Source organism: Rhinichthys klamathensis, unplaced genomic scaffold (genome assembly GCF_029890125.1).
Source record: "Rhinichthys klamathensis goyatoka isolate OS25496 unplaced genomic scaffold, OSU_Roscu_1.1 h1tg000126l_1, whole genome shotgun sequence".
Taxonomy (NCBI): domain Eukaryota; kingdom Metazoa; phylum Chordata; class Actinopteri; order Cypriniformes; family Leuciscidae; genus Rhinichthys; species Rhinichthys klamathensis.
Genome location: NW_026606663.1, coordinates 101,726 through 126,617, shown reverse-complemented (window position 1 = coordinate 126,617; position 24,892 = coordinate 101,726). Strand labels below are relative to the sequence as shown.

At 37.2% G+C, this 24,892-nt stretch overlaps 1 protein-coding gene across 1 annotated transcript; it reads left to right on the top strand.

Moving 5' to 3' along the window:
- The first annotated feature begins 299 nt into the window (after positions 1 to 299).
- Positions 300 to 21,608, top strand: opn4a (opsin 4a (melanopsin)). The gene is made up of 11 exons (XM_056256305.1): positions 300 to 452; positions 7,578 to 7,720; positions 10,544 to 10,677; positions 14,093 to 14,296; positions 15,512 to 15,683; positions 15,901 to 16,062; positions 16,293 to 16,400; positions 19,357 to 19,552; positions 19,649 to 19,819; positions 20,021 to 20,089; positions 20,591 to 21,608. Exons 1-11 carry the CDS (start codon positions 300 to 302, stop codon positions 20,849 to 20,851), a joined length of 1,773 nt encoding a protein of 590 aa, XP_056112280.1. The 3' UTR covers positions 20,852 to 21,608.
- The last annotated feature ends 3,284 nt before the right edge of the window (positions 21,609 to 24,892 follow it).

Genomic DNA, 24,892 nt, shown 5'->3' with positions numbered 1-24,892 from the left:
CTTCACATACGTCACAGCAATTGTCTATTTACAGTATGTGGAGTCACGTCATTATGCTGCTCTAATTTCATAACAGTCGTCTGAGTGCATGTTAAAGGTGTGCGAGTAGTTCAGCTAGACTGTCAAAAGAAAAACTACTACGGCGCGCGAGCTGACAGTTTTTATTGTGTTCTTTTAGCCCTTTCATAAACTGAGCACGACTGAACAGAATCTGACATCTGTACGTTACTCGCTCTAATCACGTTTAACGCTTTTATCTCCGGCTGAAAAGTCTTCTGGTGTGCCGCTCTCTCAGAGTGATGGCTGGCGGCGCCGTGAGCTCAGTGAGGAAGGGCATCTCGTGCCCGACTCAAGACCCGAACTGCACGCGCATCGTGGAAAGCCTCTCCTTGTGGAACAACTCCGTGATGAGCGCGTACAAGCTGGTAGATTTACCCCCCACGACCACCTCCGTGAGTTAAGCATGTTTCTCCATGTTTCTGTCTTTTCAGTGTTTTTCATCTTTTCCTTTGCAGATGTCCAGGTGTAGCCTACTTGAAAAGATGTAGCCAAATGCTTTAAATGATTATCTTTTCATGTTATGGATTTGGATCCAGTGAAATTTACAGTAGGCTACATTTGACAATATCAACATGTTGATATGTTTGTAATGTAGGTTACTGATGATGTTTATGCTGTGCTTTTTAATATAGGCTAGAGAGACAATAGTTTAATACACTTTAAATAATATACTTAAACTGTTATAGCCTATATTTAAATGCAATAAGGGTGTTAAAAGTTAATGTCTGCGTCATATGACGAACTATGCAAAAGCGGGAAAGTTTATGGTAGATTCCTGATGGAGCACTCAGTCTTTGAGTTATACATTACCCCTAAATCTAAACAATGTAAAAACAATATTTTAAGTTATTTGTGATAGACATTTAAACACATTTGAACCTTTTCGACTTTTTTTCAAGTGAAGTGGGACAGTGATATTAAGTTATGCTGCAGCTTAAATATAAAGCGATGCATTTAGAGAAATTTACTGCCATGAAAAGTGAGAAAAGGTCTGTGTTGCTTCTGGGGTGGAAAAAAACCTCATATCAGCATAAATTCAAAGATTTTAACTTTTTCTAATTTGATAAATTTTGATAAATAAAACAGTTAATTTATACCTTTCCAAGAGTGAAGATATTCTGATAAGATATATTTAAAAACTATATGACACTCATCCTGTTTGAATATTCATGCTTACAGGACTGTGTCTTTATGCTACTGAGTCAGGTCAGACCATTGCATTATTCTCATTTGAAATCTCAATTCTTAAACACAGATGACTAAAACTGTCCTTCACTGTTAATCACTTACTTAATTTTACCATATATGGCTGGAGTTTGTGGGCTGAAGATGTATTTGGTTAAGTCCTTGGGGTTTTCCCTCTTAAGATCATTAAACACTGAGCTAACTAGAGGACTTATGAAGGCATGTCAGTGCTGCAGATGAGTAGGCCTACCACTGCATTACATATTTATGCTAATTGGGCATGTCTTGGGGTGTTCGTTTTCTCGTACATGTTGCATGTCGATGTTGCAGTTGCTATCTCTGTCTCCCGTCATTAAATGAACTGAACAGTCTGGACTGCTTCTGCTAATGGGTGTCTCACACACAACACAAAGTGTGGTAGATTTGTGTAAATTTATTAACCAAACTAGAAAACTAGGTTTAAAGTTAAAAGGCTGTTTTAATCTGCATATATACTCAGATTTTATAATTTAATTAGCTGTAAGATTGTTTTTTTTTTAGAGTGACATCCAGGCTACTCATTTAGTTTTAATCAGAATATATCTTTAACTAATGATTTGTTCCCATCTTTAATTTAACATGTCTTCATCAGAAGATGAGATCTAATTTTTTTGTTTTTTTTTACATAAATCATCTATAAATTTAATAGGACTCTGTTAATGACCTAATCTCTGTTGCGGCAATGTTTTAACACAAAATGAACAGAGGGGGTGCTGTATTTATTATATCCTGAATCTGTATTTGAGTGGAATGGGGGAGACCTTAAAATGGTCCCTAAAAGCTGGTACTGTAATGAATCACATTTTGACCTCTCTGAATTTTTTTTATGTAACTCTGAGCCTTTAGCATTTTGTTTAGGAGGATACATATTTGGGTCAAGTAAGATTTATTAGGTGATGATGAATCATATTTGTGTAATTCATACACATGCACTTATGCTTGTGACCACCCTGTCATAAAATGTGACCCAGAAACCCAATGACACCCAAGGCTGATAAGATGCTGTTATTTCCAGAACATAGTGACATAGATTTAAGTTTATCAATAACATTAATGGGGGTTTAGCGTTGTCTTGCTCATTTGTCTCAATCTGATGCCAGCAAACGTCACAGGAATACCAGCTTCACTGACCATGAGGGATTAGGATAAAAAAAAGCATCATAATCATGCGATTATAATATAATCATATTCAGGTTCATGCTCACATATAGACCTCTCAATGTGTTCTTTTCCTTCTGTTGGTAAAAAATAATGTGATCCGTGAGCAGAGACATGCAGAGTGAATATTTTGTAACTGTGGGACAGTTTGTTTGGTTCAGGAGAGTTTGTTGAGTTTGGGTTCTTGTGCTTTATATCAGTTTGTGTGGGTGCATAAATCTTTATTATGAAAACTCTTATTATTGTGAAATCTTCTGCAAGTTCCATAGCCATTCACCATAAACAAAATGAAGAAAACAAGTGTTTGACACTGAAACCCAATATATTGAATATCAACCAAAACAGACTTATTTGCCAGCCGGCTTTGGACAAAATTGGCATTTCTTTTACAGTGTCGCTCATAAAAATGCAGCATTATTTCTAATTTGAAGAGAAAAATGCCCCCAAAAGGACAACAGTACACAGTGGAACTAGGAGAAATGGTTTGAGATGAAAGAGTGGGAGGTACTGGCACTGCGTGCGTTTAGCCGAGCTCCGGCAGCTTTGCTTTCTAACTGAGCTAACTAAGTAATCATGGTAATGCAGTCAAACAAGCGCAGTGGCATCTGGAGCGCAAGAGAACTTATCCAGATATGAAGGACAGCTGTGAACATCCTGTGAATGACAGTACATTCATATCTGTTAGCTGGACCAAGGACGCAGTAACCACGCACAGCAATGTTCCATTTTTTTTAAATACTTTTTTTTCAATTTCGAGGATGACGTAACGATAAACATACTGAAACAACATACTGATTTTCACATAGCAGATTAATGTGTATCTGCACGTTCAGAATAATGCTGTTAATGTTCATGCATCTGAAGTATCATCAAAGATGATTAAAGACCTCTAGAGTTGTACTGTTCTGTCTTAACATTTTTCAGCTTAAAATAACGACACAACTAATGTTCATTAAACAGGGGAGTTGAGGTTTTGTCATAAATTTAATCACATTTAATGGAACAGATTTGCGGAGAAAAACGAAGACATGCTTTTTATATTCTTTAATATGCTTTAATCATTTCAAATCATTTGCTTAATATAGGTCACTAATCACTATAATTGATTCTTTAAAATGAATTACTTTCTGAACTACTAAACTACACAATGAATGTAATGGGGCATATCATAAATCATGCATATTATATAACATAAGCAAGCATAACCTTAATATAGCACAATTTACTGTACACTTAATTTTAATGTTCAGTTGTAGTCATTGTGGTTGAAGCAAACCTCCCATTTTGTGAATCAGTAGTGTTTACAATGACAATGAGTTTTATTTGTCCACAGGAGTGGTATGAATAATGGAAGAAAAAAAATGTATCCTGTGTTGGGTTGCTTTTGTGAGGCGATCCTGTTTCCAGCGCAAATGTTTCCATAATCAGTTATCCCACATATTCAGAAAAAAATTGTGCAAACTTTTACCTTTAGGGGGGTACAATAGCTTGTCACTAGGGCAGTGCCCTTAAAGAGACATCTTTGCACCTTTATTTACCAATAAACGTTCATAGTAGTAGGCCTACCTTAAGGGTACATATTACTACTCTAAGAATAATATTCACCTTTTAGGGGTATATAAGGTACAAATATGTCCCTTTAAGGGTACTGTCCAAGTGACAAGCTGTTGTAACCCTAAAGTTTTTTTTTTTCTAACAGTGCATCTGCATTATGATCTGCAGTAAATAAAAAAAATACTTTTTCAATACCTTTTTCTCTGGAAAAACTACATGGTTTAGAAGAGGCTGGTTCATTTTGAAACATCTTCGAAAAATCCCATGCACAGTTACTGTCATATTACCCTGAGTGAGAAACAGATGTGGGACTCAAACAGTATCTATTTCATTAGAATCCTTCTCATTCCAGAGAAATAAAACGGTCTTATCTCAGCCCTCAAAGTTTTTCATGGCTTAGATCTTCAGTTAACCCCAAACTCAGAAGTAATGAATGAAAACACACAGCAATGGCTACTGCTATATTTTGAAGATCCTTCAGAACAAATAAATTCACCAGTGCAGCTCAGGATGGAAGTGGTTTAATAAATGTTTTGATGACACAAAATGGCCCATGTCTGTTGAAGTTGAAGAGAAACATGATTTGTATCAATTAAGTTTGGGTTTTTATAAGAGGAACCATGTTCATACATCTCCAAGGTTTTAATCTTTCTTTCAACATGTCTGATTTTTATCAGTTCAAAATATCATTTGCCATCCTTGGAAGAAACAAACAAACAGGGAAAATCACTAGTGGTAAATGCAAAAAGTAAAATTCAACTTAACAAATAATCATAGTAAGGACAGCGAAATAAATCAGCTTATAAATATGTGAGTAACAAACACTTCTCATATCATATATTGTATTTTGTTTGTTGTTGTCAAAAGCTGTCTAAGCAAACCTCTTTTGGCAGAAAACTCATCTGTCTAGAAGAAACTAGCCAAATTAGACAGGTTGCGTGAAAACCATGAACACAAGAAGATATGACCGAGAAAAAAATGCATGGTTCTGTTATAGCTGACTCTGTGTTTTACATAATAATGAATGATTTTGACAGTTTGTTGGTAAAGAGTTGTCTCCACATCATCACTTGACATATACCAAAGGCAATTACTGAATCTGCTTTGTCATATTTCCTCCGTCATGGCCACATGGTTACACTCATCTGCTGTGAAATGACTTTTCCGGGAGTGCTTGTCCTGCATACATACAGCCATCTCGTGTGCCCAGAGCTCTGACACTTAAAGGTCTTTTCATTAAAGCTTTTCCTGAGGAAAATGCAGTAAACAAATGTCTGCCAAAGAAATGTTTGCGTTTGATCATAATTGCTCTAGGAAAGCCAAATATTTCCTTGTGTTCCTTTTTGCACCATATCATGCCAAGCAAAATAAATATAGTCATTATAATGACCAGCAGAATCACACAACTATTTATAAATATATGGATATGGAATATTGATTTAAGTTAAAATGATTTATTATCTGGTAGAAAACAATAGGCCTAGCAACAAGTTGAACGCTGCGATAATATTGGAATATTAATTTATATATTATATATATACAGTCGTGCTCACAATTAATGGCACCCCTGTAAAAAATAAATCTGCATCGTTTATCCTTTTGATCTTTCATTCAAAAAATTGCCAAAAATCTAACATTTCATTGAAGTAAAAGAATTGAAAGTGGGGGGAACTTCTCCAAAACTCGTTGGCCACAATTATTGGTACCCCTAGAATTTTTTACGAGTAAAATATCTCTGAAGGATATTCCCATTAATGTTTACCTTTTTTTAGCACACCAGGGTGACTAGGAACATGCAATTGTCCAGCCATGACTTCTTGTTTCACAGGAGTTTAAATATGAGGAAACACAAAGGCCAAATTTCCTTAATCATCCATCACAATGAGTAAAACCAAAGAATATAGTTCTGATGTGCAGCAAAAGATTGTTGAGCATCACAAAATAGAAAGTGGCTGTTAGAAAATAGCTAAATAATTGAAAATCCCCATTTTGACCATCAGGGCAATAATTAAGAAGTTCCAATCAACTAAAGATGTTACGAATCTGCCAGGAAGAGGACGTGTGTCTATATTGCCTTAATGGACGGTGAGGATGAAAGTTTGAGTGGCCAAAGACTCTCCAAAGATCACAGATGGAGAATTGCAGAGATTACTTGAGTCTTGGGGTCAGAAAGCCTATAAAAAAAAATCAAACCCCTACATCACCACATGTTGTTTGGGAGGGTTTCAAGAAAAATCCTCCTCGCTCATCCAAAAACAAACTCCAGCATATTCAGTTACCGGACACAACTGGAACTTCAAACGGCACAGGGTTCTGTGGTCAGATGAAACTAAAAAAAGCTTCTTGGCAGCAAACGCACTAGATGGGTTTGGTGCACACAAGGATAAAAAGTACCCCATGTGTACAATTTAATATACCGTTGGATCTTTAATGTTGTGGGTCTATTTTTCTGCTGGAGGTCCTGGACTTCTTGTGCAGATGGCCTTGTGGATTCTATCAAATATCAACAGATAAAAAATCAAAACCTGACGGCTTCTGCTAGAAATCTTATAATGGGCCGTGGTTAGATCTTCCATCAGGACAACGATCCAAAACAAACATCAAAATCAACACAAAAATGTGTTACGGAGCACAAAATGAAGCTTCTGCCATGACCGTCCCAGTTCCCTGACCTGATGAGTGGGCTGAACTGAAGAGAAGCAGCACCAACATGGATCTGGGAATCTGAAGGATCTGGAGAGATTCTGTGTGGAGGAATGCTCTCTGATCTCATCAGGCATTATAGGAGAAAACTCAGAGCTGTTATCTCTTAAGGAGATTACAAAAAGTATTTAATAAAAGGGTGCCAATAATTGTGGCCAACGTGTTTTGGAGAAAAACATTTATTTCATAATGTGATCCATTAAAAATTTTAATTTTTTTAAATAAATAAAGCTGGTATGACAAAGAGCAGAAAATCAATGAGTGCCCCACCCTTTAATATAATCAGATAACATTTTGGCAATGTTTCACTGAAACTACAAAAGTACAATCCTTTTAATATTAATATATGTTCAGTATAAACTATTGTCAGAACTGAAAACAACTGTATTTTTCTGATGAATAATGAATTGTTTAATGCAAATAATATACAATGAAGACTTCCAAAATGATGCTTATTGTTCACAAAAATAGATTATATAGGTTCTGTTTTCAATATTCTATTATGAGTTTGTAATATAGTGCAAATTCCCATTTAGATGAGATGCCTACAACTGGATGTAAGCTTTTAAAAAAAGGAGGCATCTTGAGATCTGTTAAAAAATGTGTGATCCGTTTATCATATCAAAAATATAAAAACATCTACAGTGTGTCTGTAAGTCGCTTTGCATAAAAGCGCCTGCTAAATGAAAATGTAAATGTATTGTTTATCTGCTGTCCTCCCATTTCATGAATGAATATCTTGTTGGTGTCATCTGGGTTCAGGCTTAATGGTGTTTCTTAAACAGATTGCGCCCTCTCTGATGCAAAGGTCACTATAAAACAGCAACTGCTGCTTTTCATCTGAGCTATTAATTAATGTGTGCTTCTGTGTCTTCAAGGTTGCCATGGTAGAAGAGTCAGTTTACCCTTTCCCAACGGTGGATGTGCCTGATCATGCTCATTACACTATTGGTGCTGTCATCCTTGCTGTTGGCATCACTGGCATGTTGGGCAACTTCCTGGTCATCTATGCATTTAGCAGGTGGGAAGAACAGGCTGAGGTGAAGTTGAACAAGTATTATGAAAAAAGTCAGATGGATTGGTGCATAACTTGGAATAGACACATTTACACAATAGTTAGTTCCACTCTTCCAATTTAATTGGTTTAGCGGCCTTTCAAGACCATTGAAATTTCCACAGATTTTGCTTGTTTGTGTTTGCACGAATTTTGGGGAATTTTGACGACTTCTGCAGATTTTATTGCGGTGGTGACAAGTGACTGTCTGAGTCATTCAAAGGAATTGTTCAAACACAGATTTATTCAGGAACAAAACAATTGACATTCTGAGTGAGTCATGAATCATTCACTTAAAGGGTTTGTTCAAAAACACTGATGCTATCAGGAACGAAACACGTGGTCCACGGAATACGCATAAAAGGGGACGAGGCCTGGTTGATCTGTGATTATCTACTCAACCAATTTGATTAAAAACACAGATTCATTTAGGAATTAAACAAGTGACTGTCTGAGTGAGTAATGAATCGCCACTCATCAGTTTAGTTAAAAAACACTGATTCATTTAGGAATGAAACAAGTGACTGTCTGAGTGAGTCATGAATCGCCACTCATCAGTTTAGTTCAAAAACACTGATTCATTTAGGAAAGAAACAAGTGACTGTCTGAGTGAGTCATGAATCGCCACTCATCAGTTTAGTTCAAAAACACTGATTCATTTAGGAATGAAACAAGTGACTGTCTGAGTGAGTCATGAATCGCCACTCATCCGTTTAGTTCAAAAACACTGATTCATTTAGGAATGAAACAAGTGACTGTCTGAGTGAGTCATGAATCGCCACTCATCAGTTTAGTTCAAAAACACTGATTCATTTAGGAAAGAAACAAGTGACTGTCTGAGTGAGTCATGAATCGCCACTCATCAGTTTAGTTCAAAAACACTGATTCATTTAGGAATGAAACAAGTGACTGTCTGAGTGAGTCATGAATCGCCACTCATCAGTTTAGTTCAAAAACACTGATTCATTTAGGAAAGAAACAAGTGACTGTCTGAGTGAGTCATGAATCGCCACTCATCAGTTTAGTTCAAAAACACTGATTCATTTAGGAATGAAACAAGTGACTGTCTGAGTGAGTCATGAATCGCCACTCATCCGTTTAGTTCAAAAACACTGATTCATTTAGGAAAGAAACAAGTGACCAGGGACGGACTGGGGCTAAAAAACAGCCCTGGACTTTCTCCCAAATAGGCCCATCATCCAGCCATTTGCCCCTAGCCACTAGGATGTCCTGATACTATGCCACAATACTGTAACCTATATCAGACAAGGTATTCACAGCAAGTAATATCTCAAAAACAATGATGACAATTGGGGTTTTGTTTATTAATGAAGCCTCAGTCTTCAAATAAAAACAAAAAATGTACAATGCCATTACATCTGCATTGAAAATAAAATACAAATAATGAAATGTCACTGGCTACAGAAACCCTAATTACACAAACTTGTAATTATAAAACATTTAGTTACTATATACCAGGGGGCTCCAACCTTTTTGTGTGTGAGGGCTACCTCAAGGGATAAAATAATCTAGAAGGTCTATACTCAAAAATATTTATTATACATATAACATGGTGGTGTTTTTTTACCTTACCTTTACCTTACCTTTACTTTTAACTTTAACTTTTTTATTTTTCACCATCATATGCGAAATGATAAAATATCTTGATATTCTGGTTCAACAATTGGTGAAAAATTGTAATATTATTCTCTAAAAACCTATTGTAGCATAAACATTTAGTATAAATATTTAATGCAAAATAAATAAATAAACTGCCATAACTTCTAAACAAAAACATTACTGCATTACATTTAATAGCCTACATTTATAGGCCTACATGACTATTAATATAACAGCATTTTTAATATGAATACAGGCACATTTCTGCCAAAAAAGTTTGTTTTACTAAGTTACAGTTAATTCATAAGTTGTGGAGTGAAATGTCTTCTAACTGGTTTGTTCTTGGAACAATGTTTCACCTGTTTTTTTGCGTCAAGATGTTGAGAATATCAGCGCTGTTTAATCTGGCTTTTAACTAGCTTAAATCACAGCCATCTGTGGGTTTATAATAGAGATAGAGAATTCTGCACTGAATTGAAATGCTTCTCAGTGGATCGCGCAACTCTGTGTATAATGTTCGCGTGATCGAGATCAGTCCGCACAGCTGCTTCGGCCGCGATTCGACCGTTTTTTTGGGCCGAGCTGATAATGCTCCGCGCTGGCATCCAACTTAAAGGTGCATTGCTGCCACCTACAGTACTGGAGTGTGAAACAGATTAGTGGGGGGAAAAAACAGGTTATGACTGCGTGTGTGGCGGGTGGTGGGCCGGCCCGCCGGCCGTCCTGGAGAACCGGCCGTTCTGTGATACTCCAGATCACACAGATGGCCAGTCCGCCCCTGCTGACTGTCTGAGTGAGTCATGAATCGCCACTCATCAGTTTAGTTAAAAAAACACTGATTCATTTAGGAACAAAAGAAGTGACATTCTTTATGAGTGAGTCATGGAATCAATTAAAAGACTGTTTGTTAAGGAACGAAACAAGTGACTGTCAGAGTGAGTCATGAATCAGTCACTCAACTAAGTCGTTCAAAAACACTGATTCAATCAGACATGCAACTCCACTATATTGTGTTTATTGTTGACACACCGGTTTGACTTTGTTTGGAGCTATTTGCGTTACACAGGGAGGCTGATTTTCTCACAGACATAAAACTAATAGAATCTACCTAATGAACAGAGAAATGAACAATTGATTGTTTTGTGTTTGTGTGTGTGCATGCATGTGTAGGAGCCGGACCCTGAGGACACCTGCCAACTTGTTTATAATAAACCTGGCCCTCACAGACTTCCTCATGTGTGTCACCCAGGCGCCCATCTTTTTCACCACCAGCATGCACAAGAGATGGATCTTTGGGGAGAAAGGTACAAACGTACATGCATGGTTTCACTAAATATGTGGACATGTTGATAAAATGTTTGAAGCAAAATGTGATTTGCTCATTTATGAGCTCAAACAGGATCAATCATATTTTTTCACAACTTACAAGTACAGCCAATCTGTACACACAGACAGTCAAATGCAGACTTATCCAGCATTATCTTTGCAGATAGATCATTAAAAGTTAATGCATAGGCAGTGTCTGAAATAAAATATGCAGGTCCATGATTTATTGTACTGTACTTTTTGAATTATAATGAACGGATTTAAGATTAAATGAGAGTTAAATGGTTTAATTGAATGAATCACTTATAATGTTGAATAGTTTCAAATGAAGGAGAGGTTGCCCTCGGAAGACGGCCTTGGTTTGTCAGTACTAATAACTATTCATACCGGTCTTTCTTCATATTTTTGAGGCTAAATGACAAATGTATGTAACCTTTTCTAGTACAGTTGTTTCTTTTTCATCAGTTTACAAATCATCTCTCTAAATTGTTCTCAAAACATGTGCATCAAGGCTTTTCTTGTTGATTTTCAGCACTCGCTAGTCATTTTGCTCAGCTGTGAGATGCTGCCTTTGTGACATTAAATGATGGAAGGCTCTTTTTCCCCCTGAGGTGTTTTAAATGTCAGTTCTTATCATGGCCGAATCTTAATTGCCTTCATCAGCCTTCACTGGGATTTGTTGGAATCTTCTGCTTGCTGACTTTTGCAATGAGAGATTGTGATTATTGTAGTGATTGATGCTGATCTTTTGTGTTTAGGGAGTTTACTGGGCAGTCTTGAAATTGTTGTCCGCTCTTTCCCTGTGACAGGAAATCAGGTCACCAAGTCAAAGTTTAAGTGTGTTCGACTTGAAGCGGGAGTGTGCGCAGATCGATCTTTGTATGACATCAAAGAACCATGAGAACAATTAGAGAGCAAAGTAGTTTTGTGGAACAAAACCACAAGGAGAAGGGCAACATTCAGCAACTGACAAATCAATGAGTGAAACACAAGGGCATAGGGGTAAACGAGATTAACAAAATACTGAGTTAACAAGACACACCTGGGAAGACAATCAAGGGAAAAAAACTACAAAGGACTACAAACATGGCACTCAGGACAGGAAGTAACATAAAAGTCCAGGGACAAACACAGGGACATAAATGTACTGTGTCTGCCTGTATCAAAATATTATCCTGTAAAACACCTAATTTGTCACAGCAGACACCAAACACTTTAATATTGTGTGGAAATGTTGTGTAATTTCCACTCAAAGCAGTTTATTCAGCATATTGACGGCATCTGCTCCATTGATTTCCATACAGAACAGCCTCTGATCTCCCTTTTGGGATCCTGACACGTTATGCTTGTCTGAGTGGAGTTTGAAGCCTCCCTCATGGAGCAGGGGCTCTGACCCAGTTTCATTTGGTGGAAAGAGTTAAAATATGCTCTTCCTTTTTCTGTAAGGTCTGACTGCACAAGGCACAGTTATGACCACAGTTAATTCGATTGTGACAATCGTAGGCTTGATCCCTGTGAAAGCTTTCACAATCAATCAGATACATCTCACAAAATGCTCTCTTCCAGGATTAACCTGAAAGCATAATCTACTGACAAGGTGTAAGAGTAGACATCCTGATGTTTGAGAGGATTATCTTCAATAACAGAAGCTTCTGTTTTGTAATTATTAAAGTGCATCCTGTTAATGTGTTCTGTGAAAAGCAAGCACAGTTACCGTGAATCAGACTGAATGCATTGCCTCTCATCCTGTTGTTTACATATGCTTTGATAGCACAGAAGACAGATGTGTGTGGATGTTGAGGAGGTGGCAGACTGTGTCTGTCGAGTATAATGGTGTTTCTCTGCTCTGCTCCACAGGTTCTTCTTTAGCTGACCTGATGTGTTATGTGCAATAGCCTTCAGACAGACCCAAACAGACTGTTATCTCTTTCTGTATTTGTGTGTTTATGTGACGTTGGCTCCACTTAGAACAGTAGTGTTACTATGGCCCTGTTTACACCTTGTCGATCGGATCACAAGGAAGTAGACGAAGAAGACACATTTCTGTTTACACCTGGTGTTTAAATCCGTCTCTTCTGTCCACTTTCAACCACTTCTGTTTTGAAACATTTCTTTTCTTTTGATTTCTTCGAGAGGGTTTATGGGTGGGTAAATGCATGGGCTTTTTCAGATCTTTCGATCTAATGGACAAAATAAGCTCAAGCAATTTAAATATGAACACGATCGGAGACGACGAAAAAACATACGGAGGGCAGCAGCTTTCGTTTCTGCTCTGATAGATGCGAGACCATGGCGAACACTGTGAGTGTGTTAGAAATCAGGAATGGTTGAGAGAACATTGTGTTTGGTGTGTTTTTCATCTTCAAACCAAACTTGGGTCTTCAGCCAAAGTTTAAATCCCATCTGGCTAGCACACTTCCCATAATGTTTACACGTTAGGTCAGTAGGCAGAGAGTAGGTGGTCTTTTGTGGCTGTTCGAACACATTCGACCACATGAGCATTTACACTACGAAAGCAATCCAGTCGAATGCGTTTTAGATAACCTCTGGAAGTGGTTGAAAGTGGACAAGCTCAAAAAAATGTAAACCCCCTTTACACCCGTTTTGAGCATTGTCCACTTGTGATACGATCGACCAAAATGCATCTTAATACCTGGTGTAAACAGGTTGATGTGCATTTGGATATGTAGGGTGGAAGTTAATTTAAAACAGTGATTTTTAATCAGGGGGCTGAGGGGGCATCAGCAAACTTGGTGGCCTTAAGATAACTTAAAATTATTTAAAATAAGTTAAAACAACTAAAAATCTTTTGTAGAATCAGTGTTCCTGGAAAAAGTGTGCCTGGAAATGTCATGTAAATCAGAAAATCAAGTAATGAATATACATTTCACTCGTTATGACAAGCTCTAAAGTATTTTATTGGGTAGAAATTGAGTTAAAAAAACATGCATCCTTAATCCTTATCCAGTAAGTTGTCCAGTATGACAACGGGGGAGCCTTGGAGTCAAAAAAGAAACATTCAAAAAGAAAAACATCCATTCTAAGTTTATTCAGAGCAGATTATTTTAATGAACTGCTGCCGCAGAAGTTGGCCCTTAAATAGAGCCAGCAGCGGTCTGTGTTTCGGTCAGCCAAGAGTCTTCAGGCCTAAAATCTGGTTCACACTGACCCCAAAAAAACAGTAACCAAGATTTCAAATGTTTTAAGAAGTTTGCCGCTGGATTTAGATTTTGTTTGGAAGCATGAATGTTATTTTCACACTAACAGAATAAATACCAACAGGGTGAACACCCTTATCAAGCAAAACTGCTAGAATTGATCACAGAAATATATCAGTGTATAAATTGTGCTTGGTTACAGACTCACTTAATTCTGTTCCTCCTGTCTCTCCAGGTTGTGAGTTGTATGCATTCTGTGGGGCTTTATTTGGCATCTGCTCCATGATCACGCTCATGGTCATCGCAGTGGATCGATACTTCGTGATCACGCGGCCGCTAGCCTCTATTGGTGTGCTGTCTCAGAAGAGAGCTCTGCTGATCCTTCTCATAGCCTGGGCCTATTCACTTGGCTGGAGCCTTCCACCCTTCTTTGGATGGAGTAAGTGTAGTATATTGTTTTATCATTTTAAACTTAAGCTATATTTCCACTTACTTGGATATTTCTACTGTATCTAACAGTCCTGTAACAGCATTCGTACACAATTAAGAGACATCCCCTCATGTGGCTCGAAACCTGGATGACTTTCTCTCTTCTGCGGAACACAAAAGTAGATATTTTGAAGAATGCAGGTAACCAAACAGTTTTGGTGACAATTGATTTCCATTATGGACAAAAAACTCTGAGACAGTTCTCAGAGTACCTTCTTTTATGTTCAGCTGAAGAAAGAAGTTTAAGTCAAGTCAAGTCACTTTTATTTATATAGCGCTTTATACAATACAGCTTGTTTCAAAGCAGCTTTACAGTGATAACAGGAAAAAAAATTATGCATTTTGGCTGTTGTTCAGCTGAAGTCAGTTCAGTGTCATCATCCAGCTCAGTTCAGTTCTCATACAACAGCGTCAGTACAGTCAAATCAATAATATTGTTGAATATTAAGTGTCCCCAACTGAGCAAGCCATAGGCGACAGTGGCAAGGAACCAGTTCTCCTCTGGCCAAGTGTGGTGCTTTGTTAATGGAGTCGACTATACCTTTGATGCTAATTTAAAAATTATTTAACATGATGCGCCAGTCTTTTATTAGCTCAAATCTTTTGGGACAGGTACTCTGAGCATTCATGTGTGAGCACACCAGCATGTGAGCTGTTGGCCAATAGCTAGCTTTGCTAAAAAATTGCGTTGTTGGACTCTGATCTGTGCTGTGTAAAGGTGGTCTCTGAGGACCGAGGCTTTTAGCTTAACAGGGATAGACTGGTAAAGCCTGGTGCTTTTGCCTCTCTAGCACTTACAGGCAACCTGCTCTTCACACGAAGGGTGTCTGTCTCCTTTAAGGTTTCTGACAGCTTATATCTTCACCGCTGATCGGCACACCAACCTCAAACCTCAGGAAACTGATGATTGGCAGGCTACACGCATGAAAGTTAGATTGTGATAAGAAATACTATAATTACAGTGTACCTAAAAAATATCCTCAGCTGTGTGTGCATTGGGTTGTATTTCACTGAGTTTGCTCAGCAGCCAGCAGTAGTCTTAAATCCTTTTTCTGTGTGAATTTGTTCCAGTTTTCACAATATTTCACTGGGTGTAAACGGCTTAACTGCTGGCTATCCTTCACTTCCCTCCTCAAATTCTGTTTGGTCTGCCTCTGTTTTGCAGGTGCTTATGTTCCTGAAGGGCTGTTGACCTCTTGCACCTGGGATTATATGACCTTTACACCCTCCGTGCGAGCTTACACTATGCTTCTCTTCACCTTCGTCTTCTTCATTCCGCTTATCGTCATCATCTATTGCTATTTCTTTATTTTCCGATCCATTCGCAGCACTAATGAGTGAGTTCTTTGATACAGGTTCAACAATACAGTATAAATTAATTATACCAAACGTCAGCAGTGTTCCAAAGCTGTTAAAATGTCTTTTGTATTATATATATATATATATATATATATATATATATATATATATATATAATATATATATTCTATATTTTAATGAGCTTTTAATGTCAATAAACCATTTTGTTTAACTGTTCCTTTTTGTCTTTGGAAGAGCTGTGGGCAAAATTAATGGAGATAACAAGAGAGACACAATTAAACGATTCCAACGACTGAAAAATGAATGGAAGATGGCAAAAATTGCTCTTATTGTCATTCTCATGTATGTCATCTCCTGGTCTCCATATTCAACTGTGGCACTGACAGCCTTTGCTGGGTAAATTAATCCCAATCCTCACACATAATATGATATATAATATAATATAATATACCATTTTAATGCTTTCATTTTTGTGCTATTTGATTTAGCGCCTTTTGTGTTCATTTAGATATTATTCAACTTATAGTCATTTTGTAGACTACAAATAGAGGTAATAACATATGAAATGAGATATTCATAAAATAGTGTTAATTAATGTATGAACTTATTTTGCATGTGTTTTGCAGGTATGCTGATATGCTCACACCATATATGAATTCAGTTCCTGCTGTGATAGCCAAAGCTTCAGCCATCCACAATCCCATCATCTATGCCATCACACACCCTAAATACAGGTACAGGAGTCTCTATGTATCGTTGTCAGTTTAGTATATTTGGGACAATATTGGTGACTCCGTGACACTTTTTGACTCCAGAAGTGGTAAAAACCGTAATGGTAAGTGGTAAATGGACAAACTCACTTTTCATTAATGCAGAACATTGGTCAGATTACATACATTTAGATTACCTGGTCTGGCCCCATTAAGACTAAACACCTGGGGCAAATTGTGATTATTTTAATTTTACTAGTGTCTAGCTCACTGAGCCATTCATTCACAAATTGATCAGAAACAGGCCTTGCTTCTGGGTTAAAAGCTGCAGTCCGGCATTTTCCCTCTTTGTCGCCATCTCTGTTCGAAATCTGCAATTGCAGTCATTCGCGGAATTATCAACTTTACGTGGGTTGTAGTTCAACACCCTCGTCTCCTCCAATAGTATCCAGCTGCAGACCCGCAGCACCACCAGTTTCAGAACCCCAGCGCCAGAACCGGAAGTAAGGGGCGGAGCTTACGTTCTAACACCAGCGCCAGGACCGGAAGTGAGGGGTGGAGCTTACGTTCTAAACCGAGTAACGCCACCTAACGCTTTGGAGCGTAATTTGCTTAGACACGAAACGGCATTATTACACACGAAACCATACTTTAACGTATTATAATGATACATTAAGGTATAGTACAATAAGCATTTTAAAACATTGATTTTGTGTAATATAATTCTATATAGTTATCCGTTTCATTGTATTATGAGTTACTTCCTGATCATGATGGTGAAAAATAATGCTTGAAACTTATGGTCATTTTATATAAAATATACTTTATTTCACAAGAACATGTGCAGCATGCATTTTTCTTTATGTAAAATAATGTCAAAAATCTAAAAAGAGAGAGAAAATCCGGCATTGTTTTAAAAGAAACCATAAAAATGTACCGTAGCATAGGCTACTTATTCAAATAATAGCCGAGTCCCAAATAGACGATTGTCTCTTTTACACGCCTGGTGTGGCTGCAGGTCTGGGTAAATATAAGTCCGGTCTCAAATAGAGGTCGGGTCTGTTTTTTAGTTTCAGGTTGTATTAAATCTTCTAAAACCCGTCAGATCGTCCGCTTTTTGGCGGTCGCCAAAGCAAATTTTTGTCCCGCCAAAGCCTATTTTGATCGGTGAGTGATGTAGAATAGAATGACTGCTGCGCATGACAGGGCAGAGCAGAGAGAGAGAGAGCCCTGGCCGCGCGCGCGCACTCTCACGTCTTCAAACAACACTTGCTCTTTATTTGTCACATACCAGTTATAGTTCATACAACGAGCAGTGACTCACTGTGTAATAAAAACATACCCTAAATATTATTTAAAAGGTGCAACAATTTTAAATATTTTTAAATACTTGCAAAAATAACCATGCTTGTGTCATTGTAAATAATTCCGCCCCTCCCTCACTTCCGGTTCTGGCGCTGGGGTTCTGGCACTGGGGTTCTGAAACTGGTGGTGCTGCGGGTCTGCAGCTGGATATATCTCCTCGACACGGCACAGCGCGGATGAACACAGTGTTTGAGGAGAGTGTGCAGCTGTCAGTCACCGCGCCGATGTGGATATTGTCATTCAGAATCACAGATGATTCTTTTTGGAAGTATGACCAACATAAGAATTTTCACCGGGAAATGTCATCTGAACTAGTAAGAAACATTCACTTTTGTTCTGGTTCTGACATTGCAGTAAATCGCGCTGATTAAATCTAACAATTGCTTATAAGTTATCATTTCACGCAAAACCGTGCAAAGTAGCTATACTATGTTCTCTAATTGTTAATGTTAACAACGTCAGCAAGCATTGCGTGACTACATCATGTAATGTCCTTCCGATATTATCCTTGTTTTCGCATGGGTCCGGTTGCAGTCTCTTTTTTTCTGTAGCCACTCCGAAGTCCGAACGAAGTCTTTTGCATTTTACAGCGGGTGAGTCTCTAGTTGTCACTGATGATGATCGTCGTTTGAACCTTTCTGGATCCGCCATCAAATTGATAAGTTTAATTATATCAAGTGCTGTGAGAAAAGGCTATAAATCTCTACCTCCAACATCCTCACACGCAATATAGCTTATACTAGCCGAGACTCCTTCTTTATGTGTACAGATGTGACGTAATGACGCAAAGACATGCTCGAATCTCCCGCGGAAATCCACCAGTACCACTAAAATTAAAAACATTATTACAAGCTTACCGTTTTGCATCGAGCTACGGCAAGCAGATAGTTTTGAACACTGGCTGGTTATGTATTTTATCAAATATGTATTTTGGATAATTTTTAACCCCAAAAAAGCTACGGACAGCAGCTTTAAAGTGTAAAATTCCATTTTGATTGATTTAATTAACCTAAATATCCATTTGAGCATAAAGAGTTATTAATCCAGCAGAAGCGTCCTGATGGTATGGTACTGTATCATGCGCCTACAGGCCTGCTGGAGTAAAAAGTCCTTTTGATTCGATTTTCTCCCAAAACACTAAACCACAGACCCCTTTGCTGCCTTTAAAATGGAGTTGAAAACATTTTTGTTTTTACATATCTGATACCAGTCTTTAGTGTTATTTTGGTATTTATTACAAACGGTATATGCTTTTTTACTATAGTATTGTAATGTATTGAATTAGCCATTTTTATTTTTTATTTTTAGTTTAAGTCATTTTGTTACATGCTTTTGTCATTTTTTGTTATATTTCTATTTAGCTTTAATTTATTAGTAATTTCAGTTTTAGTTTTTAGTAATTTTAGTACTTCTGCTTAAACTTAGTTAGATTCCAATGGAAGTTTTGTTCAAATGAATTTAATATTTCTAATTATATATATTTTTTTGATTTGATTATTTATTTTATATTATTTTTATTTATACTGAACCTACTTGGATCTTGTCATACTCTATGTAAATATGGATCCACCATGTCTAAGCTGTCTTATCCCGGTATCTCATCTGTGTCTGTCAGGTTGGCCATAGCGAAATACATTCCATGTCTCCGTGTGCTGTTGTGCGTCCCGAAGCGTGACCTCCACTCGTTCCACAGCAGCTTTATGTCCACACGTCGTTCCACCGTCACAAGCCAGTCCTCTGATATGTCCGGACAGTTCCGCAGAACCAGCAATGGCAAGTCCCGGCTCTCCTCAGCCTCCGACAGCGAATCTGTGAGTGTGTTTGCCTGAAGGACCTGTAGTTTTGTTTATGACTCTTCTTATGTGAGTAAATGTGATTGTAATGGATGACCTCTTTCTTCTCTTCAGGGCTGGACAGACACTGAGGCTGATCTCTTGAGTTTGAGCTCCAGGCCTGCCAGCCGACAGGTGTCTTGTGACATCAGCAAGGACACTGCGGAGATCCCAGACTTCAAACCATGCAACTCATCCAGCTTCAAGTCTAAGGTCAAAAGCCATGACTCGGGCATCTTTGAAAAGGTGACCTCACAGGCTGAATGTATTCCATATGTGGCAAGTATCAAAGGAATGTAGCTTGTTTAACAATTTTCATCCTCAAGTCTTCGCAAGCCTCACTGAAAGTATGCCCTAGCGTGTTTCTTTAAAAACAAATCTTACTCCACTCTTGGATGTTGCTGTATGTACCTGAAGAGTGACCTCACTCTCTCATTTCTGCCCTAGAGCTCCTCTGATGTGGATGATGTGTCTGTGGTCGGAATCGTTCAACCTGATCGTACTTTTCCTTTAGCTGTAAGTCTGACAGTGAATCTCTTCAATATAATAGTTCAGTATAAACCAGTCTCAATGCTGACCTGCACACCTCAAGCTGTTGCGGGATCCTGTAGGCGGTATGATTTGTAAAATGTCCTGACCTCAGGAACATTGTGTTCTGGTGCCACTGGCAGAGCAACTCGCCCAGGCAATCAAATTTGTGCATGAAAAATCTGCAAGCGTATTTAAATTTCTAGAATGCTATTTGATGACTCGTGCTTTGTAGAAAACAAAATGGTTAGTGAATTAATTAGAATATTGATTACAAAAGTAAAGCATATAATAAAATGACTGTTCCATTTTTCCAATAATCTTTCTGTGGAAGAAATATGTGCCCTTGAAAGAATAATTCTAATAATCATCTTTCATACGTGAATGCCTATTAATTAAACCGAGAATTATGCTTATTTTATTCTTATTTAATGTACAATAATGGCTGATAATCGACAAAATCTAAATGTTCTTTTGTGCTATTTGCAGGCTGGTGACATGACAGACATGCCAGTTTCAAGAGGTGCGATTGGTCGGATTCCCAGCATTTTCATCACCTCTGAGTTTAGCTCTCTCCTGCCCTCAGTACGATCCTACAGAAGCAGCTGCTCAAGTATGACCAGTTTTGGGGCAAATCTGCCCAGAAGAGACTCTCGTGGAGGAGTCCAGCAGGGGGCAGTGCTTCTCTCCATTGCTGCTGAAACACCTGAGGCCGCTCATTTAGACAACCCTCGCCCCAAACATACATAGTGTTTATACCACTCGCCATCTCAAGCTTACCTTTTAGCATTGTGTCAGGGTTCAGTGTTTCTTTTTTTTTGTGAGTTATTATGTTTTGTGGTGTAGACATTTAGTAAGAGAGTAAGGGAGAGTTGTATTACAGAATGTAAAATAGTCATACATCGATTCTCTTTTCTTTTACACATGTAATGCATTTTTATGATGACCTCAACTACTACAGGATGACCAGCACCTTTGTTTCCCTCTGTTTTAAGGGTGTATTTAACAGACAGTGCTTTAAATCAGGCAAAGTTACTTATGGAGACTTGGATGGATGGAGAGAAAGGGCATCTCAAGTTCTTTTAGTCTAGTCATCAACCTCAAATGGCATTTACAGGTAATATTAGCTTACTTAAGGAGTTGTTTGTGTTTGCTTTAGTATTAAGCTTTAAAGGTTTGTGTTTCTTGAACATTATACATACTATTTCGAAAGTTGTTTCCTTTAGCCTTAAGCTTTTTTTATAATGCCATTTTCAACCAACATACCTGATATTTATGTCATCACTCGAAGCGAGACTCTGTCTGGATGTGTTTTGCTTAACAGGGTCATTTTAAGACTGCGGTATGTGAGTTTTGCTCTTGAGGAGCTCAAATGTTCTCTGCTCGCCTCCACAGAACTTAAAGGTATGCAATATAAAGACATTGAAACATCATGTTTAGGAAACATGGTGATTTCTGGTATGGATATTAATTGAATCATTAAACGTCTTAGAACTTAAGACTTAACTTACCGATAAATTACTAAATGTTGATAAATTACTAAATGTTATTTAATCAGAGCAAAAACAACAACAAAAAAACTTCCAAACCATGTAATAAACTTAAAATAATGATTTATATTTTAGCTGAATTTTGCTGGAAATTATATATATATATGTCATTCACCCGTGCCTGTCGTGTCATATCCGTACACCGAGATAACCATTCACGCAGAGCTGAAGCACAACCAAAACAATGTTCTTCTACAGGATGGATGCAGTTTTATTTTGTGACCAATAGAGGGCCAAAAGTTACTAATAAGGCCTGTCCCAATGGACCCTTTTCACATGACGACGTCATACCTGCAGTGCACCACTCTATAACTTTTGATTATCCGATGGGACACACTTACAACCTAGCATTGTAAAAATGCAAAAGCTTTATTTACACTTTTTGATTTTTAATACTCTGCACATTAAAACAAACTTTAAAATGTCTGTTCAGTCCCTACAATAAAAAAATATGACTCTTTAAACTTACTCAATTTAATTATGGACAGTGGTTCCACACAAGCAAATTATTTTTTATTAACATTAATGGAATTTGTTGAATCTATGTAAGCTCCTTGTGTTGTGACAACACAACTGAATCAGAAAGAATCTATGTGAAATAGTAATGTCCAAACAAATCAATGGAATTGCTTCCCTGTAACTGATACAGACTTAACTGAACCGATATAGACTTTCATCGAACCTTCGTACAACAAGGTTAAAAACTAGTTCAAATGTGGCCATTGTGGACATATTTTCAACATCATTTTTAGTCTCATTTAGACAGAATTACTTTGACTATTGCTGTCAGATGATCTTAGTGAGAATTAACAGAAGTTTAGATGTTGATGTTTCATTTGAAGTGTCACCATTGTGGTGATCAGTGTTTGCTTTAGTTGGGCTCTTGGTCCCCTTAATTTTTACTTTAGCTTTTCTGTGGCTGCTGTATCTCTGTGTTTGTATAACACAGTCGATGTTGCAAAGAAAGTCAAGAATAAGTAAGATCAGGTGTTATCAGCTTCATGTTGATGTTGATGATGAAAGCTTCACAAAACATGCATCTAATGTTGTCAGACACTTTCGCATTTCTAGCCGCCACCATGTGGATCTGCAATACTGGCACCAATAGCATTTTTATGATCACTTATTTAGAGGTGGATAAAAATTATGTGCATACGATGTTCAGAGCAAACATATCATGTTGTCACACACAGACATCAAGATTTTGCATATGATTCACAACAATGATGACAATAAAAAATGGTCATGCTGCCTGCAATGCATGATGGGTAGCTTTCATAGTTCCTCATTATTGATTCCCAAGCTTTTTTGTTTTGATTGTCACCGTTGTTGTGATTCATATCCAAAATCATGATGTCTGTGTGTGACTACATAATACATTTGCTCAAAACATCATGTGCACATGCTTTTTATATTTTAAAAATATTTCTTATTCTATTGGCACCAATATTGCACTTCCACAAGGTTGGTAATGTCAAACATAAATACAATTTTAAACTAAACATTTGAAACTTGATTTGTGATGATTATTTCATCATCAACATTGAGCTGATAACACCTGATCTAACTTTTTCTTGGCTTTCTCTGCCACAACAATTGTGTTATACAAACACACAGTTACAGCAGCCAATGAAAATTTAATGTAAAATCTACAGGGACCAAGAGCCCAACTAAAGCAAACACTGATCACCACAATGGTGACACTTCAAATGAAACAAATATCTAATAATCTAATTATCTAAACTTGTGCTAATTCTCACTAAGATCATCTGACAGCAATAGTCAAAGTAATTCTGTCTAAAAGAGACCATAAATGATGTTGAAAATATGTCCACAATGGCCACATTTGAACTAGTTTTTAACCTTGTTGTACGAAGGTTCGATGAAAGTCTATATCGGTTCAGTTAAGTCTGTATCAGTTACAGGGAAGCAATTCCGTTGATTTGTTTGGACATTACTATTTCACATAGATTCTTTCTGATTCAGTTGGTTGTCACAACACAAGGAGCTTACATAGATTCAACAAATTCCATTAATGTTAATAAAAAATAGTGTGCTTGTGTGGAACCACTGTCCATAATTAAATTGAGTAAGTTTAAAGAGTCATTTTTTTTAGTGACAGGTTAAGTGAATTAAATGCAATACAATAGTGTTTTGGTGGTAAAAGAAATATATGTGTGTTACTTTAACAAAACATACTTGGGTAAAAATAACAGAGCTACAAAACCATTTTTTTGAGTGTATGTAATACAATTTTATTGTAGTGCTTCTAAACAAGTGTTGAAAAATAAAAAAAAGTTTTACAAAATACACATACTCATCTCTGCACCAATAAGATGAACAACACTTTCCCCCGGTTCCACAGACAAGGCTTAAAGTCCCAGAGTAAAATGCATATTTGAGCTGTTTTAATCTTCAAATATGTCAGTGCCATTGTTTTGTCTCAATATGCACACTAGTAATCTTTTTTTTTTCTTTTTTCTAAGGCATGTTTATAAAAGCTACTTAAATGTCCTAATTGAATTTAAGGCCTAAATCCTGGCTTAGTCTAAGCCCTGTCTATGAAACTGGCCCTTTATGTTTTACTACCAAATTATATGTAATATCTAATTAACTTAACTTACATAGACATAGAGATTAGAGTGTGGATTTATTGTGTTTTAAGGGCGTTTTCAGACCTGTGACACATACACATTCTCTTTAGTGGCCAAAGTGTGGGTATTGGGACAGACCCATAGTGTAGCTTTAAGATAGGAAGTTTCTGTAATGCTGCCCCTGACCTCTGATCATCTGAGTTTTGAAAGCATTGTAGTTATTTCTGGTTTGTTGTCATTTTTTTAAATATATATCTTACTAAATGTACATATATGCAGTAAATGTGTTTTTATTTCTAAAGGTCTTATTATTAATGGCCTCTGAAAGTAAGATCAATAGAACCCTGAGAACTTCAGCATTAAGAATGTGGAATTCATTTAATCATAGTTTGCAAATATGTGCTATCCCATTATTGAAAGTAGAAACAGAGCTATTCAATTCACTATATAAATCATAAGCCGTATATCATCTGTTTATCATATTTTTAAACAATTTAATCTAGTGATTGGAGAGATAAAAAGTTTTTGTTTTTTTTTCGCTTTGGAAATAACAAAGAAGTAATCTCAAACAGCCCACGCCACAGAATTCATATGCCTGAAGCAGGGACACATCATTATCTCTGTAAATCACGCCAACAGAGAATTTG